General features: G+C 35.7%; 1 protein-coding gene, 2 long non-coding RNA genes and 1 pseudogene across 4 annotated transcripts; 1 reads left to right on the top strand and 3 right to left on the bottom strand.

Moving 5' to 3' along the window:
* Positions 1-767: 767 nt before the first annotated feature.
* Positions 768-1,658, bottom strand: LOC148917803 (uncharacterized). The gene is made up of 2 exons (XR_016125776.1): positions 1,534-1,658; positions 768-1,438 (listed from the first exon to the last, which is right to left on the bottom strand). It is a non-coding gene; the product is annotated as an uncharacterized LOC148917803 (long non-coding RNA).
* Positions 1,659-1,670: 12 nt separating this feature from the next.
* On the bottom strand, positions 1,671-3,418 carry LOC148917802 (uncharacterized; the record flags this gene model as incomplete). The annotated part of the gene is made up of 4 exons (XM_089050403.1): positions 2,755-3,418; positions 2,586-2,670; positions 2,419-2,514; positions 1,671-1,940 (listed from the first exon to the last, which is right to left on the bottom strand). Coding segments are annotated over exons 1-4 (618 nt in total), but the record flags the coding sequence as incomplete, so codon positions are not given.
* Positions 3,419-3,942: 524 nt separating this feature from the next.
* LOC148917801 (uncharacterized) lies at positions 3,943-7,191 on the bottom strand. Its single transcript, XR_016125775.1, has 3 exons — positions 5,899-7,191; positions 4,254-5,040; positions 3,943-4,171 (listed from the first exon to the last, which is right to left on the bottom strand). It is a non-coding gene; the product is annotated as an uncharacterized LOC148917801 (long non-coding RNA).
* Positions 7,192-7,576: 385 nt separating this feature from the next.
* On the top strand, positions 7,577-16,119 carry LOC103328504 (plant cysteine oxidase 4 pseudogene; annotated as a pseudogene). Its single transcript, XR_016126102.1, has 3 exons — positions 7,577-7,588; positions 15,383-15,611; positions 15,755-16,119. The product of XR_016126102.1 is annotated as a plant cysteine oxidase 4 pseudogene (transcript).
* Positions 16,120-16,895: the final 776 nt, after the last annotated feature.

Here is a 16,895-nt window from a genome sequence, read left to right as displayed (position 1 = left end):
ATGTTCCACGCACCACCAATGACTTTTCAAACCCAATTTGTAATTTTTGTTCTTCAAATAGGTGGATTGGCATTGAGTTTAAATTATTGTTTGAAACAAAAGCATGTATTTGTCAGAAACCCAGTAAAAACTTTCCTAGACTTACTTTACAAAAATAAAGTCATACGAAGACGATAAAATGACAATACAGGGCCAATACGATGCAATACTAAGACAATACCTTTTTTTAAGATTGCATAATTATTCAGTGTATATAGATTGTTTATTGATTGTTTACTGCATGTAAATCGCATGATATTGAATGTTTATTGAAGGTTTATTAACTGCATGTATATCGCATGTTATTGCTCCAATATTGCATGTTTATTGGGGGCAAAAGTAGGACTCAAGTTAGATTTAAGGGGTAAACGGTCCTTATTCTTTGTTTTAGTAGGAAGAACTACTATTAAGTAGAATTTCCTATTCAATACGACTTCCTTATGGTTGATGTAATTGGGGACTGATGTATATTGCATGTCTATTGCGTGTATATTTCATGTCTATTGTGTGTATATTGCTTGTCTGTTGCCGGCTTAAAGATTGGGATCTGATATTTGGAATGGTGGCTTGGATAAATTATGACATATCACTTTGCAATGATGTAATACACTTAAAAAGCCATCAGTCCCTATGTGAATATGCATTCTTCAAATCCCAATTCGCATATGCAGTCTTCAAATCCCAATTCAATGCAGTTTGGTTGAGGTTAGGTAAATGTCGTGAAGGAGTTAGGCCAATATTACACCGATGTTTGTTTCATTACATCAAAAAAAACTTTACACTCCATATGCACATTCTATGTATGGGAATGGCATGTGTCTAACTTCAAAAACGCATCTGCCTATCCATTTAGATTGCCCCCGTGCAATAGATTTACAGATCCATTTACTTTTCTCCTCACCAACCCTCAGCATCTCCATTTCAGATTCTTCATTTTTCTATGCTCTGCAACCAGCTCCATATACATTTCGCACAATATGAGAATAAACATAGCGTAATATCACACTAATCGAAATGAAAGCATGCATCCGCTATAATATTTGCCACTATTTTGGTTCTAATTGTTATTGTCCAGTAACTTAAATCTAAATTTCTGTACACAAATACACTAAGATTGAGAAAGACGAAGAAGAATTTAGGAGCAGAGGTGGAATTCGAAAAGGACCCATGGGTCTCTATTGTGTATTTACTTTGAAATTGGACATTCCCAAAACCTATTTAATCATCATGTGCATAAACCAAGTTCAACCAATATCATGGCATGTAAGCATCTCCCCGTGCAATTTCTGCAGCCAACTTCAACCGAAAAAATGGCATGTTCTGCGAGGTGCAAGTAGCTAAGGGAATCTCAGCACTCAACAGCTCAATGTACTTCAACACGAACATACCACAATCGCCTCTGAAGCAAAACAAGAACTCGATCAATTCAACTAATGACATTCTAACGTAATTGACAAATTAAAGTAATAAAATTAAATAAAAAGTTGTGCTCACTGATTAGCCTGTTGTGGAACATCCACACGATGTATTGGCCATGGAAACAACCAATCTCGGGTGCACTCGTTCGCGTAAACACCTTCTTCATAAAAGTCGAGGGTGTGCAGTAAGATTTGGAATCGTAATGTGAGGGGGCCGAGTTCTTCCTTTAAGCTCTGATCTGGAATGAGTGAAACCATTGAATCGTAGACTTTGATTTCACACTGAATCAGATCAATCTCTAGAGCCACCCAATGCTTATATTTTGGCAACATACAAGGTACATACACCTTATACGTGTACTGCCAATCCAATCCACAAGCCGGAACCTTGCCATTTACAACGTTCAGTAAACTGGTTCTAATTTTCCACCCAACTTGCTCTTTTTTCCTTTTATTATCCGCAAAGCAAGTATGGATGTGATTCTGTGAAATAGAAAACAATCAATGGTTAAACACCTCCACAAAGCAAGTATGGATAATTTGTAATTATTAATCGCACTTCGTCAAGGCCTATGCCATCGATGTAGACCTTGGGTGTGTTAGTTTAAACACTTAGAGCAATAAGACAGAACAGATAAGAAAAGCTGAAGGGAAGAAAAGGTAGAAGGCAGGCAGCAATCAGAGAGTTTAAAGGAATGTTTAATCAATATTCAAATCTGAATTGTAAAGAACTACATAGGGGTATTTATAGCAAACTAAAACCTAGAGACAATAGAATTACAATCCCCAGGTAAAACAGAAATCCTATTCCTAATAAAATAGGAAACTTAGAAATCCTAATACGATTTGGAAAACTAACTTAGAAATCCTACTAGGATTTGGAAAACTAAAGAATATAGGAAACTAACAAATCAATTAGGAAACTAAACAATTTAGGTCCTATGCATCCTGCATCACATACCATAAAAAATACATCGGTCGTTGTCCAGTCCGATATTTCTACTTCCTCCAACTGTTGTTGTCGCTTCCGGATGAGATACAAGCCCAAATCAATGTGCTGCACATGTTTTCCTTGTCAATCTCATAATCTATGCACATTCAAACAAATGCATAATCAATTAAACTTACATCTCCTTTCAGCCAACCGTCAGCTTTGACGAGGGAAGCGAAGAATTCAATCTCAGCTTCCACGTTGCCAAATTGCATCACCAAACTATGAATATAAAAAAGTTTTAGAACACAACAATTAAAAAATATATACACTCATGCCTTCTATCTCAAAAAACAAAGGACTTACTTTGGGTTATGGCGCCATTCCGAACAAAGTTTCAGCAATTTCACCATATCATCATGCGGAATCGCCTTCATTGGGTCTAACGTCCGAAGTCGGGTTGTCTTTGGCAAATTTTTTTGAACCAGTTCACTAGCTTCAACCATCTTCCACATAGGAATAATCCTCTTCATCTTCCGTAATTGGACCCCTGGTTCCACACCTTGACCTTCATCATTCAACCAAACGTTCAACTGAGATAACACAGCTGTAGGTTGATCCAAATCAATGTCCCGATAGTAACCTCAACCTTTGTCCCCTCCGTGCTCTCGCCAATGTCATCGCCAACCAACATAACTTCATCATCCTCTTCCTCACATTGGTTTCTTTGCACTTCCTTTTCCTCACTTCTCTGTCTTTTCACTTCCTTGCCCTTCCTTCTTTTTTTTTGCGGATCCTCTCCCTCACTGCTTTTTCTTTGTAGTTCTTCCTCTCCTCAATGCTCTTTCTTTGCGCTTCCTCTCCTTTGCTGCTTTTTATTTTCACTTGCTCTCCCTCACTTCTTTTCCTTTGAGCTTCCTCTACCTCCCTTAGTTTTCTTTGCACTTCACCTCCTTCAATCCCCTCCTCTTCCTTTTCCTCTCCCTCATTTCTCTTACTTGGCACTTCACCCCCTTCAATCCCCTCATCTTCCTTTTCCTCTCCCTCATTTGTCTTACTTGCCCCTTCACCCCTTTCAATCCCCTCCTCTTCCTTGTCCTCTCCCTCATTTCTGTTATTTGGCCCTTCACCCCCTTCAATGTCCTCCTCTTCATTTTCCTCTCCTTCATTTCTATTACTTGGCCCTTCATCCCATTGCATGCCATCCACTTCCTCATATCCCTTAAATAGATGTGACACAACACAACGATTCGTCCTCTCTTTCAGTAAAGCTATGTCCCTTCTCACTTCCTGCTCAAAATGAGGACCTAAATAGTGGTCCAAATTTTTTCCATCCGTATGACCTTTAACTCAAGGACGTCCTTTTCCCGCTTTACTTGAAACAACTCGGACCTCAACAAGCTTACCGCCTTGTTCAACTCATCAAGGTCAGCACATGAAGAAGGAATTGACTCTGCCGAGACAACAGCAGGGCGACCCTGTGGCCAACTCCAATATGGTTGTCTCATTTCCTCTTCACTTGGACATAGCGCCAGAATGAATTGTTTTAAACAGACAAGAGTCATATGCAATCATTCTACTTCATAATTTCATTAAATCTTATAAATAGTTCCAAGGGCTGCAAACCAAACCTCTTGCTCTGGAAAAAATAATTGTTCAACTTTCTCATCTCGGGAAGAGATGTAGTAGTTCTCCATCGCAAAATACGCGGGAGAGCTGTCGGATCAACAACCTTGCAGTAATTCAGGTCCGCCATTCTAGGAATTAATTCATATACCCAAATCTACACAATTCACAGGACACAAGTTATTATTTAAGTTTTAAAGTCAACAAAACATAACGACATGAACATTATTACCATGTACCTGGAAAGCATACGTGAAACCTTTAAAACTCCAGCCACCCCTTTGCACTTCACCATGGTTATCCTTCTTGCCCTTCTCATTTCTCCGGCTTGTTCCGGTTACCTTACTTTTCCCCTTCCCTCTTCCCTCTTCATTTTCAAAGCTTTTCACATACTTTGTTGGTGCAGAAAACAGACTGTCTTGGGTTTTGTCAAACGACACCGAACCCCATGGAAACCTGTTGAACGCATCCAAGTCCTCTACAAGGGTCAGGTAATTTAGATTGATGTTCAAATGTTTGTCCCTTCCAAAACCACTAACTCAGCAAAGTAAACAAGAGCTAGCTTGTAGACGTCATCTTCCTCTGTGCACCTCACAAATGCTTCTTCTAAAGCATTACATGTAATTCCTTCGTCAATAAAATATCTTTTCTAAAGTCTAATTTCATCACTTTCTCCACTGGAAACTTCAGGCACTTCCCCAAAACGAAGCCTTGAGATCAAACAGAAATCTGACGAGTGAACTGAGCAACGTCGCACCCTATTAAGAAACTCAGTCCATCCAAGTCTTTCACACCCTGCCCCGCTACTCTACGCAACACAACCCCATGCACAATCTGCCCGCTAAACTGAATCTTATCTATATTCAGAAGATGGCCAAAGCATGATGTCTTGAATTGTTCTAATTGTTCGGCACTCAACTTCGCTCGAATTACAGCTAGGGATGAATTTGCATGTGAGCAGTTGTTCACCCGTGAGGAATATGCCTCTGACTCTGGCCATACCAGCTCAACGTTGGATCCCATTTCCTGAAATACAAGATGAAATAACGTGAACACATATACTACCACGTATTTGCACAATCACATTGGTATTTACACAACTAGTCAACCAGCACATTACAAATTTTACAAAGTACATGCGCATAGGGATTACTGATCACAGGCTTTAACATCATCAAAGCAATATGACATATTTTGTGCAAATACCTGTTAATGCAATGATTCTGTGAATTACAAGCAATAGCATGTGTTTTATTTATGGATCCAAACTCCAATCAATGGTTGATGCATGAGTGAGTGTGAGTGCAATCTAGGCAAGTTCTGCACTTCACACACATGACAATTATTGTCATCTCATACACAACACAAAATAAATAAATAAATAAGAAAGATGGTGGAAGGAAGCAAAGCAAAGCATCTGCTCGCTAAGCCATTGCCACATCCTTATTTCTTTCTAGCTTTTTCTTCAGTCAGCCATAATCGTCATAGATCAACCTTTTTTCAAATGCTTTGCACTTTTATTCATGAGTTTATTATTATCTGTTCTCATTTTTAACAGGCAAATTTAGTAACAACGGAAATAATATTTATTTCAAAAATTATATATATTCTAGTGCAGAGAGATAATCTGCACTCTGCACTGCTTCAAATGTGGAAGGTTTTGAGGGCCTCCTCCAATTCAACACCATTACCTTATTCATATCATTATTGACATGTTATTGACATGTTATTGACTTTATTTTCATTCGTTTTTTAACATATACCCAAGCAAAAATTAACACGCAAGTGAAGCACAAAGAAGATATGCCAAATCTAACAACATTCATGGTACAAATTGGGAAAACAGTTACTCTAACCTAATCTCAAATTCCCTGAATTACTCACCAAATGCTGGTTATTGAACAATCGCAAAGTGTCTGTGTTGGGTCTTTGTGCGGCTTTGCTCCACAAATGGAACCTATCACTTCCAACGAATACGGCTTCTCTCCTTCCCCTTCCACTGCTTCGTCTTTTCATTGTTTCAGAATCCACGCCTTTGCTCCTTCCACTCAAAATAAATACTTTTTCACGGTTTAGATAGTGGAGTTGCGTTCAACCGGTTCACCTTTGCCTTCAACCGTCGTCGCCCGTTGCCTTCAACCGTTTCTCAGAGCTTAGCGGTTTCTCTCAGCTATGAGTTTGAGATCAATGGGTTTTTTCTGTTCAAACTTCGAACTTGCCTCTCTTTTTTTTTTTTTTTGTTGGGACCAACTTCATTGCTGGATATTAAATTCGGGTTTGGGTTCCTCACCTACCCGATTGCACAACTTTATCCCAATTCTCCCCAGCCCTTGGATTGATCCAATGACTATAAAGTGAACCCCTTATAACTTACCCCTCATTATAGTTTGAGTGAAAATTGAGTTGGTGAGTTGTGCCTTTTGTGTTGAGTGGCCCAAAAACGAACCCTAGACGAGCTGATGGTTGGAGCTGGGTGGGCAACCAGGGAAATGCTTGATGTTGTGGGGAGGGTTGCTAAATCTATCTACTAGTAGCATAAGAATTTCCTAATTCGTTTATGAGAGGGTCTAGCATATGCCAAAGATGTGGACTCGAAACTTACAAAAATATGTTTACGAAAAGTATGTACTTGTAGCTATAAAGTTATAAACCAGAGAAATCAGCACAGTTTTAATTCCACAATCACAATACAAACCAAAAAGATATTTGATTATGTTGACAGAAATTTGTTTACCTCTCGCATATGCTCCACTCCATCAATATAACATATAGCTTACAAGCCAATATTAGTATCAACAAGAACAATTAAAAGAACGACAGGTTTTGTTGACATAAATACCAACTTTTATTTTATTTTATGAAAACATGGTTATATATATCTTCCTAATCACCTCCACAACCTCCACCGCCACCACAAGTTGCACCACCACCGCAGCGGCTGGCTGCGCATCTTTTCTTGCTTGATCCTTCATCATCACCACAAGCAAATATGACCATTGATATAAGTGAGAGAGACATAAGAATCATGCAGAGCAAAAATATCCCCCCCGAGTTGTCTTGCATGATGCCCAGTTCCTCTGCCTGGCCACCACCTAGAACAACATATGTTCCTCTGGCCATTTTTTCGATGGGTTACAAGATTAGCTAGCTGTTTTCGTTAATCCAAGCATGCATATATATATATATATATTTATAGTGTAATGTCAGCAAATGCCGTGTGCAATTCCAAGTCTTATGTTGACGATTCTAGCTGATGTTGAAAGGCTTGAAGAAGAGACAGACAGAAACTCGCGAAAATTTTCAAAGAGAAAGGGATAGCTAGCTAGATTGAGATGCAATAATTGTTGCAAGCCTTACGTTTTGCTTCGTGAAAATGCTAAGAAGATCAGATGTGAGATTTTGTTTGTCTCTTCCTTTTTTTTTTTTTTGGTCTAGTCTCTTCCTTAATTGTGTACAAGAAAAATACTTGCGTCCACTCCAAATTCTATCTCCATCCCGTTAACATGGACCAATGATATTTTTGTACATGTCTTTTCTTTTAAATTTTTGGGTTTTTATCACAATGGTCCCTAAGGTTGGCGAAATTATGACATTTGATCCTATATGTTTTTTTTTGTTGACATTATTGGTCATTTATGTTACACCTCACACATCAATTTGGTTATGCTATTAGATTCGGTCAAATTTTTTGTTAAATTGCAAACGTGACACATATGTGGTGTCCACATATCCAATGAGATAATCACACGTGGCTTTAAATAAAATATAATGATATATTTTAAAGAGTTTTTCTATTTAAACTCCGCACTTCTCTTTATTCACCCCATATTCTAAGTTCACCGCAATTTTTAATTCAAATTTTCACAATTTCTAAGTAAACCCCACTATCTTCCCAAACTACCCCTAAATACACACCCATGCGCAAAAATAATTAAAAAAACTCAACAACCTCACCCCACTTTCTCCTTCTGTGTGGTGTTATGTTGAGCAGAAGCAGCAGAGCCCTTCTCCGAGTGTTTGGTGTGGCAGGAGTTTTAGGCACCTCAGTCTTTTCTTTGTCCATCTCTTCTGAAATGGCTCTCCTCATTCTTTTCTTAGGGTTCCATCAATTTCCACAGCCACAGTAGGCTCAAGCCACCAATTTTTATCTCAGTCGTCCAGAACCAAATGAAAACATATTGCATAATTAACCCTATGAATTTAAGCACCTAAGTAAGTAATTACTAGAATCTTTAAGAATATAAATAAAATAAAAACTAATGCAACAAGAAAAAATAAATAAATAATACTTAACATAACTTCTAAAAACCCATTTGCACAAATACAATTAATAATCACCAAGAACCCAGATGATAAGAACCCCAAAGAAAAGGAAAATGTAACCAAAACTTGAAGAAATACTGAACCAACTATTGAGGATCCTTTTGAAATAAATAACCCAGATAACAGCAACTTCAGGGAAACAATTATAAATTCAGAAAAGACAAATAAAAAGAATACTCTCCCTGAAAAAGAAGAAGATAATGGCGATAGAATTACAAGTGGGTATCTTTATGTCTTCATGAATGACAAATGAAGAGCAGTCATGAGAGAGCTCGATGATAGCAGTGAATTATGTTCTTAATTTGAGCAATCAGCAACCAAAGAAAAGTATGGGGTTTAAACACAATAATAAGTTGGATGTTCTTTTTTGTCTTTTTACACAATAATAAAACTTAAAAGTTTAATGATTTAAATATTTGGGTGAACAAAGAAAAGTATAGGGTTTAAAACTTCAAATCCTTTTTATTTATTTATTTATTTAAATTAAGTCTTTTTATAAATAAAAAAGATTAAAACAAAAATACATGCAACCATCCCCCCTCTGTGTTCTCCCTTTGCTAACGGCCCCCACCTTTGTTCTCTATCTCTCTCTCTCTCACAAATTGTAAACAGCAGAGAATGGCAATATGGGAATTTACTGAATATTGCATTTTTGTTGATAGAAATTTAAAGTGAATTTTAAAAGAAAAAACAAACACTACCATGAAAATTAGTAAAAGCCAAAATCTGACCATCATATACATAAGAAGCTCCATCAATATAACGTAGCTTACAAGCCAATATTAGTATCAACAAGAACAATCACTACTACATTTTACACTTTGCGCGACGAAGAGAATTTGGTCGCGCAAAATACTGTAGTCGCACAAATTTCAGAAACCGTCGTAGAATCCGTCGAGCAAAGATCGTGAAGAAAGACTTGCGACGAAGTTTTTTCATTGGTCGCATAAGCGACTTTGAGCTGACGAAAAATATTTATCGTGCAAAGCAACTTTGCGTGACGAAAAATATTGGTCAAGCAAAGTTTTGTGCGACGAAAAGCGCGAAAAATTATTAAAAATAAAAATAAAAATCCCGCATCCCATTTTTGGTACCGCCCAAATTTGTAGAGTTTTCGCGCACGAATACTAATGTCGTGTCAATATTTGCGAGACGAAATATTTTGATTTTTGACTTTTTGTTTTATGATTTCTTTAATATTAATTTAATTATATTAATTATTTCAAATTTTTACTTTTAAAATTTAATTTAATTGTATGATTTTTTTCGTTACTTTAATTTAAATTGATATTAATTTAATTATATTAATTATTTTGAATTTTTACTTTTTAAATTAAATTTAATTGTATGATATTTTTTAATTACTTTAATTTAAATTGACATATTCAAAATAAAATTACATATGAAAAATACTGATCAAACTATCCAATAAAATATATATATAATATTCAAAATGTACACATAAATTAACGAAGTACAATAATAAAATCCTAATACAAGCGTATTGTGGAGGTAGTGGCGGAGAATATGTTTTGATAGCTTCCTAATCCTCAACTTTAGCCGTCAAAGTCTCGATGATTCCCTACAAAAAAAAGGTTAAATAACAAAAAAGAAAAAGAAAAAAAAAGGGATAATCTCCCCTAAAATTGTTATACCACAAATCCAACCCAAACACCAATCCCTCCCCTTTACTCAACCCCAAACCCCACACAAACTCAAAACTAACTCCAAAAACACATATTAATGAAAAAAATTAAAATTTGGAGAGAATATACCTTTTGGCAAGATTGAGAGTGAGTGAGAATGAGAGAGAGAAGTGAGTGTGAGAGAATTAGAGAAGATAGTGATAGAGATGAGAGAGTGAGTGAGAGTGAGAGATAGTGAAAAGAGAGATGAGAGAGTGAGTGAGAGTGACAGATAGTAAAGAAAGAGATGATGAGAGATTAAGTGAGAGAAGTGAGTGTGAGAGAAATGGTGGGATTTGGAGAGAGGGAAAGATAGAGGAGAGGTAAGAGTAGAGAAAGACATTGAGAAAATGGGAGAGGAGTTATTTTCATTTTAAAAATCGTATCACTTTGAGCGACGAAAAATATTGGAGTATTGGTCGTGCAAAGTTTTGTGCGACAAAATATATTGGTCGCGCAAAGTAAAAAAAAAAAATCCACACGTCCCATTTTGGTACCCAAATTTTGAAATTTTGTGCGATGAAAAATACATATTGGTCGCACAAAGTCTAAAAAATTATATAAAAAAATTCCCACATCCTATTTTTGGTACCTGCCCAAATTTTTGCGAAAAATATATATTGGTCATAGTTTTGAGCGACACAAAATATTGGTCGCAAAGTAAAAAATTAAAAAAATCCAGCGTCCCATTTTTGGTACCGCCCAAATTTGAAATTTTTGCACGAAAAATACATATTAGTTGCACAAAGTCTAAAAAATTCCGCGTCCCATTTACCAGCCCAAATTTTTTGACGAAAAATATATATTGGTCGCACAAAGTTTTGAGCGACACAAAATATTGAACGCAAAGTCTAAAGTTTTTTTAAAATCCTGGGTCCCATTTTTGGTACCGCCCAAATTTTTAGAGTTTTTGAACTGTTGGTTGCAAACTTTTAGGAGACTAAAAATTGGTTCGTATCACGATATTTATAAAAATAATTGCTATGAATAATAAAAAATAAAATTATTTTATTTTATGGTTTAAAATATAAATAGGGAGTTTCACTAAAACACCCAAAATGGAGGTTGAAATTATAAAAAAATCCAACACCCAAAACACTTTATAAACACACCCAAAACTCATCATTACACACACTCAAAACTCATTTATAAACACACCCAAAAAGTTGACTTTGGAGTTGATTTTGGGTGTGTTTCTATGTTTAAATAGTGCTTGGGTTTTTTTATAAATACATGTCTAGGATTGGGTTTCTAGGTTAAAGCTACTTAATAAGTGCATATACTATTCAATTTCTTAATTGTTATACGTACAAAATAAATAAATTTAAAGCTACTTAATAAGTAAATAAATATATATATATATAAACACCATTCAACGATCCAACTGTCAGACTTGTTTGTTTATACTTCAAGATCGTATACCCCAAAAATCGCAAAAGACAAACATTCAAAGACCTAGTGACGGAACAAAAAATGTCAACGGTTATAAATGAAAAATCAAGATTTAACGGTTATTTTAACTCCGATTTTGATGATTTTTTACAGCTACACTCCTTGACCCAATATGAATACAATGAACTAATTCGATCGTCAATTTAAAATATGTACACTAGTTGATACCACAAAATCTTATGTTGTATTTAACAAAAGTATAAATAAAACTCTTAATTGTTAGTGAATATATTGTTTTGATGGCATACACATTCAACAAAACTAGTTTCAACAATCCAACCATCAAACTTATTTGTTTATATTGCGAGATCATATACGCAAAAAAATAAAATAAAATAAACATTCAGAGATCAAGTAACGGGACAAAAAATTTCGACGGTTATAAATAAAAAATCATGATTTAACGGTTATTTTAACTCTGATTTTGATGATTTTTTACAGCTACACTCCTTGACCCTATATGAATACAATGAACTAATTCGATCGTCAATTTAAAAAATATATTTTCTAACAAAAACCCAATCCGAACAACAATAATATATTTTTGTAACACAAATCCGATCCGATCTAAAATAATAAATTTAAAGCTACTTAATAAAAATATATATACCATTTAGGTGTTATGCATACAAAATAAAAAACAAAAATAAATTGGTTTAGGTGACGAAATGTTTGGATAACGCCATGCAAAGATTTTTAAAAAGAATTTTTTTATTTTATTTATTTTTATAAGGACTTTTCGCGACGAAGTTTATTGTTTTGTGACTCAAAGTCACTTTGTGCGACGAAAGACAATTCGTCTCACAAAAGTTTGTCGCGCAAAGTCACTTTGCGAAGAAAAACAATTCGTCGCGCAAGATTTTGAGCGACGAAGTTTTGAGTTTCGTGGCGCAAAGTGACTTTGAGCAACGAATAATTTTTCGTCCCGCAAAATTTGGTCGAGCAATGGTGATTTTTGACTAGTGAATTATAAGAACGACAGGTTTTGTGGACATAAATTCGAACTTTTCTTAATTTTATGAAAACATAGTTATATATATCTTCCTAACAACCGCCACCTCCACAACCTCCACTGCCACCACAACCTGCACCACCACCACCGCTGCCGCCTCTGTATCTTTTCTTGCTTGATCCTTCATCATCACCACAAGCAAATATGATCATTGATATAAGTGAGAGAGAGATAAGAATCATGCAGAGCAAAAATATCGTCCCCCGAGTTGTCTTGCATGATGCCTAGTTCCTCTGCATGGCCAGCACCTAGAACAACATATGCTCCTCTAGAAATTTTTTCGATGAGTTACAAGATTAGCTAGCTGTTCGTTAATCCAAGCTATATATTTTTATAATGTAATGTCAACAAATGACGTGTGCAATTCCAAGTCCTGCTATTCAAAATATTCGGTTGATGAATTCTAGCTGTGGAAAATTCATGAACACTTCCTAGAAACTTGTTCTTCACAACCTGATGTTGAAAGGCTTAAAGAGACAGAAACCGGCGAAAATTTTCTAAGAGAAAGGGCTAGCTACCTAGATTGAGAGGCAATATTTGCTGCAAGCCTATGTTTTGAAAATGCTAAGAAGATCAGATGTGAGATTTTGTGTCTCTTCCTATTTAATTGTGTACAAGAAAAATACTTACGTCCACTCCTGATTCCATCTCCACCCCATTGACATTGACCAATGATATTTTTGTACATGTGTTTTCTTTTTAATTTTGGGATTTTTATCACAGTAGTCTTAAGGTTGGCGAAATTATCACATTTGATCCTTTATGTTTTTTTTTTTTTAACATTATTTGTCATTTATCAATTTGGTCCTGCTATTAGGTTCCGTAAAAATTTCTGTTAAATTGCTGACGTGGCACATATGTGGTGCCACATATCCAATGAGATAATCACACATGACTTTAAATAAAATACAATGATATATTTTAAATAGTTTAAAACTTCAAATCCTTTAAAAAAAAAAAGAATTAAGTATTTTTATAAATAAAAAAGATTAAAACAAAAACAAAAATAAAAATACATGCAACCATCCCCCTCTGCATTCTCCCTCTGCCAACGGCCCCCCACCTTCATAGACCCTGTATGATGTCTCTGGGTAGGTTAGGTGGTGGCGTGACTGGGAGGATGGTGTGAGGGAGAGAGAAAAAGAGAGAGTGAGAGACGGAAGGGCAACGAGGGGAAATGTTGGAGAATTAAACCAAATATGCATCTTTATTGCATTCAAGAAGTTTCAATATGCTATTATGTTGAGTCTTTTCTTATTCTTTGATTTAATAAGTTCATATATTGATGAACTGAATAAACTGTCAGCTTCATGAATTAGTGGGTTGATAAAGAGTCTAAGATATGAGAGTGGGTTAATCGGTTATGATAGGAGAAATCTTTAAATAGGTCTTTTATCATTGTTATTTTGTAGTGCTGAATTATAATGAAAGAGCCTATTCTTCTAAGAAACTAGTGTCCATTTGTTATATTTTATTTCTCTTCCTCCTACAGGGAAGGGGAGTTGCAAAGTTGCAGTTTTTCTTTTTCTTTTCCTTTTCCTTATTAGGGAATGCTAGCAATCTTCTCTCTAACCTTCTTCTTTGGACTTTTTTCCTTTTTTGCTTGACATGTGTTACTCTCTTTACACATAAAACAATGCTATTAATTACCACCAAAAAAAAAAAAAACCAATAATTATATTTCCATATTTGCCCTTGATTGAAACTAAAGCATCTTCTCTTTCCTTTATCTTTCAGAAGAATGCTCCTGCCTTTTCAACTCTCACCACAAAAGCTAAAGCGTCTTGTTCAGCTTCTCTCACTCCAAGTCTTGGTCAAAGGTATGGTTTGTTCATTTCTGATGTATTATTGTGCTGAAAATTAATATCTTTTGGAAGTATTTTCTTAGGTTGATGTGTATTTCTTTTGTTAATCTAAACTGTAATATATTTGTGTTTTCATATTGAATTCGATTTTGGTGATTTTTTATTATTTTCTTCTATATATTTTATCTCAAGCCATCTCCAACGCAAGGACTCAAACCCAAAATATCCCCCAAAACCTCTCCCAACCCAAGAAAATGAAGGACCCAAAATTTGGGAAAACCCAAATAACAGTCCACATTTGGCATGAATCCAAAACTATTTAGTGGAGCCGCGCTAAGGTGGCACAGCCCATGTGGATGAGAAAAACACTGGAACCCGCGCTGAGACCAACTGTGATGGGTTTGTCTGTTGTCCACACCACGTGTTAGCTCATGGTGAGAGAGCTGTTGCAATTCCAACAGCTCCTTTTTTATTTTTATTTTATTTATTATTTATTTATAAATGTAATAGTATCTTTAAAAAGAGACTGAGCCCACATGCTGGCTTTATTCCACCTTAAAGTGGCATTGCAATCCAAATATATATATATATTTATTTAAATTCTAATAGTAAATTTAAATTAACGATCTAGATTAAAGGAACAGTTTTAGCCCCTTTTGAATGAAATTCATTTGACTAATTTCCTTCAGTTTTTTGTGTGTATGGTTTTCTTGGGGATTCGTGTTGGATGACTTTCGCGAGACAAGGTGGATATTTGTGGGATAAAGTAGCCTTTGGACACCCCTTTGGGCGTCAGTTTCTTCAGAATTCCAGGAAATACCTTTTAATTCAATTTTTACAGATTGGAGGGCAGCTGTTATTTTTCCAGTAATGTAATTTAGGCTTTATAAGATTTTGTTAGCTGCTAGATCTTGTCCTCTGCCACTGGTTGTGTATGTGCTTGTTATTTAATAAATTTTTGTTTCTCACAAAAAAAAAAAAAAAGCAAAAAAGAATTTTGGTATATTCTTTAGCTCGCTGAATAAGTAACTCTTCACATGGCCGTAGTTGTGAAGGGGGCTATTATAATTTCATTATTTTTTCTAAACTAGAAACCGTACTTGGTGATTTTTGCAGCTAAACCTGCAAAGCTGGTCAAAGATACTGAGATGACAGCACCATGCCCACCAACAGTTCTTTATCCAACAACTGGAGGCAATATCCATAGTTTTAGAGCTCTAACTCCTTGTGCCATCTTTGACATCCTTGCGCCGCCTTACTCCTCTGAAGATGGACGGCACTGCACGTATTTCCGAAAGTCCTCAAGAAAAGATCTGCCTGGTAATGCAATTTGTCTACGTTGCTGGTTATTACAGTTGCAAAAATTCCATTTGGTCCTAGAATAAGGATAACTCAGAACTGGTTGTAAAATTTGTCTACCATGCTGATATTCGTAGTTTTTGTTTGTTTTGTTTGGGATGAAGGTTATCTTGAGTTTGAAGGAGTTACAGAGCCACAAGTGACTTGGTTAGAAGAGTTTCAACCTCCCGACAACTTTGTGATTCGCAGAGGGCTGTACAAGGGCCCTGTTATTAGAACTTGAGAATTCTTGTTTTTTGTTTATACATTTTTAGTTAAATTTGCGTTTTTCATGATAGGAAACATTGAGGGTGAACTTTGGCAATAATTTATTTTTGGCTTATGTAAGTTGCGCATTTGGCTTGTACATAATAATACACCAATGTAGTCTGATTTACTGACCTCACATTAAACTAGTAGGGCAGTCATTGGAAGTTGGAAGAAAGAAATCATGGCCAATCACATTCGCGTTGGCATTTTGTTTGTTTCATGGTCATTGATCGTATTCGTATGGCGATTCTTCTTGCCTTGGTGGTATTTTCCCTAAAAGATAGTTTTTGCAATCAACCTTTCAAATTAGTGCATAGGTAGCTACCCAAGTGGTGTGCAATTAGGCCTGGCTTGCCTACACTGAGGTTTGTCAGGCAACGATTGTTTGTGCTGTCTTAATTTTTCAGATGTTAAATTTGATTGGCCTGCAGCAGCGGAATTCCAGTGCAGAATGTTTATTTCAGCTGAATTCCATGAGATGATGGAGATCCTCGCATCAAGTCCTCGGCCTCAGTGTGCTGTGTCCAAAAATCCCGAGGGCCTCTCTCTTCTGGGCTGTATTATTCATGGAGGGTCCGGTCGGGTTGGGTTTTGGGGTGATAATTTTCTTATATAAACTTATTTTTTCTTCAATTAAAAAAAAATTCATAATATAGGACATGAAAAATACAATCACTATACAGGTAATTCTCAACCCACTTGATGTATAATTTACTTTAAGATTTGATTTGATTTTTTTTTTTTTTTGGGTAGAAATCTTTGAGATTTAATTTAAACTATGTAGCGGTAATGTATAAGCCGCCAAACACTTTAGTTCAAATCCAAAATTACATTTTCAAGTATATTGGAAATATTGAGTTCATCTTTATATATTTGGTCATAGTTAGATTGTTAACTTATCATGAAAGTAAAAAATCGCTTGATTTAACCTCACATAGCAATAGTTGGCTTGGGACATCAAGTTCTCCATTTTAGCTTTCAAACACAATAGTTTCG

Source organism: Prunus mume, linkage group LG4, assembly GCF_029339155.1.
Source record: "Prunus mume cultivar Tortuosa linkage group LG4, ASM2933915v1, whole genome shotgun sequence".
NCBI classification, from domain to species: Eukaryota; Viridiplantae; Streptophyta; class Magnoliopsida; order Rosales; family Rosaceae; genus Prunus; species Prunus mume.
The sequence above is the reverse complement of the archived record's forward strand: the minus strand, read 5'-3'. Positions and strand labels throughout refer to the sequence as shown.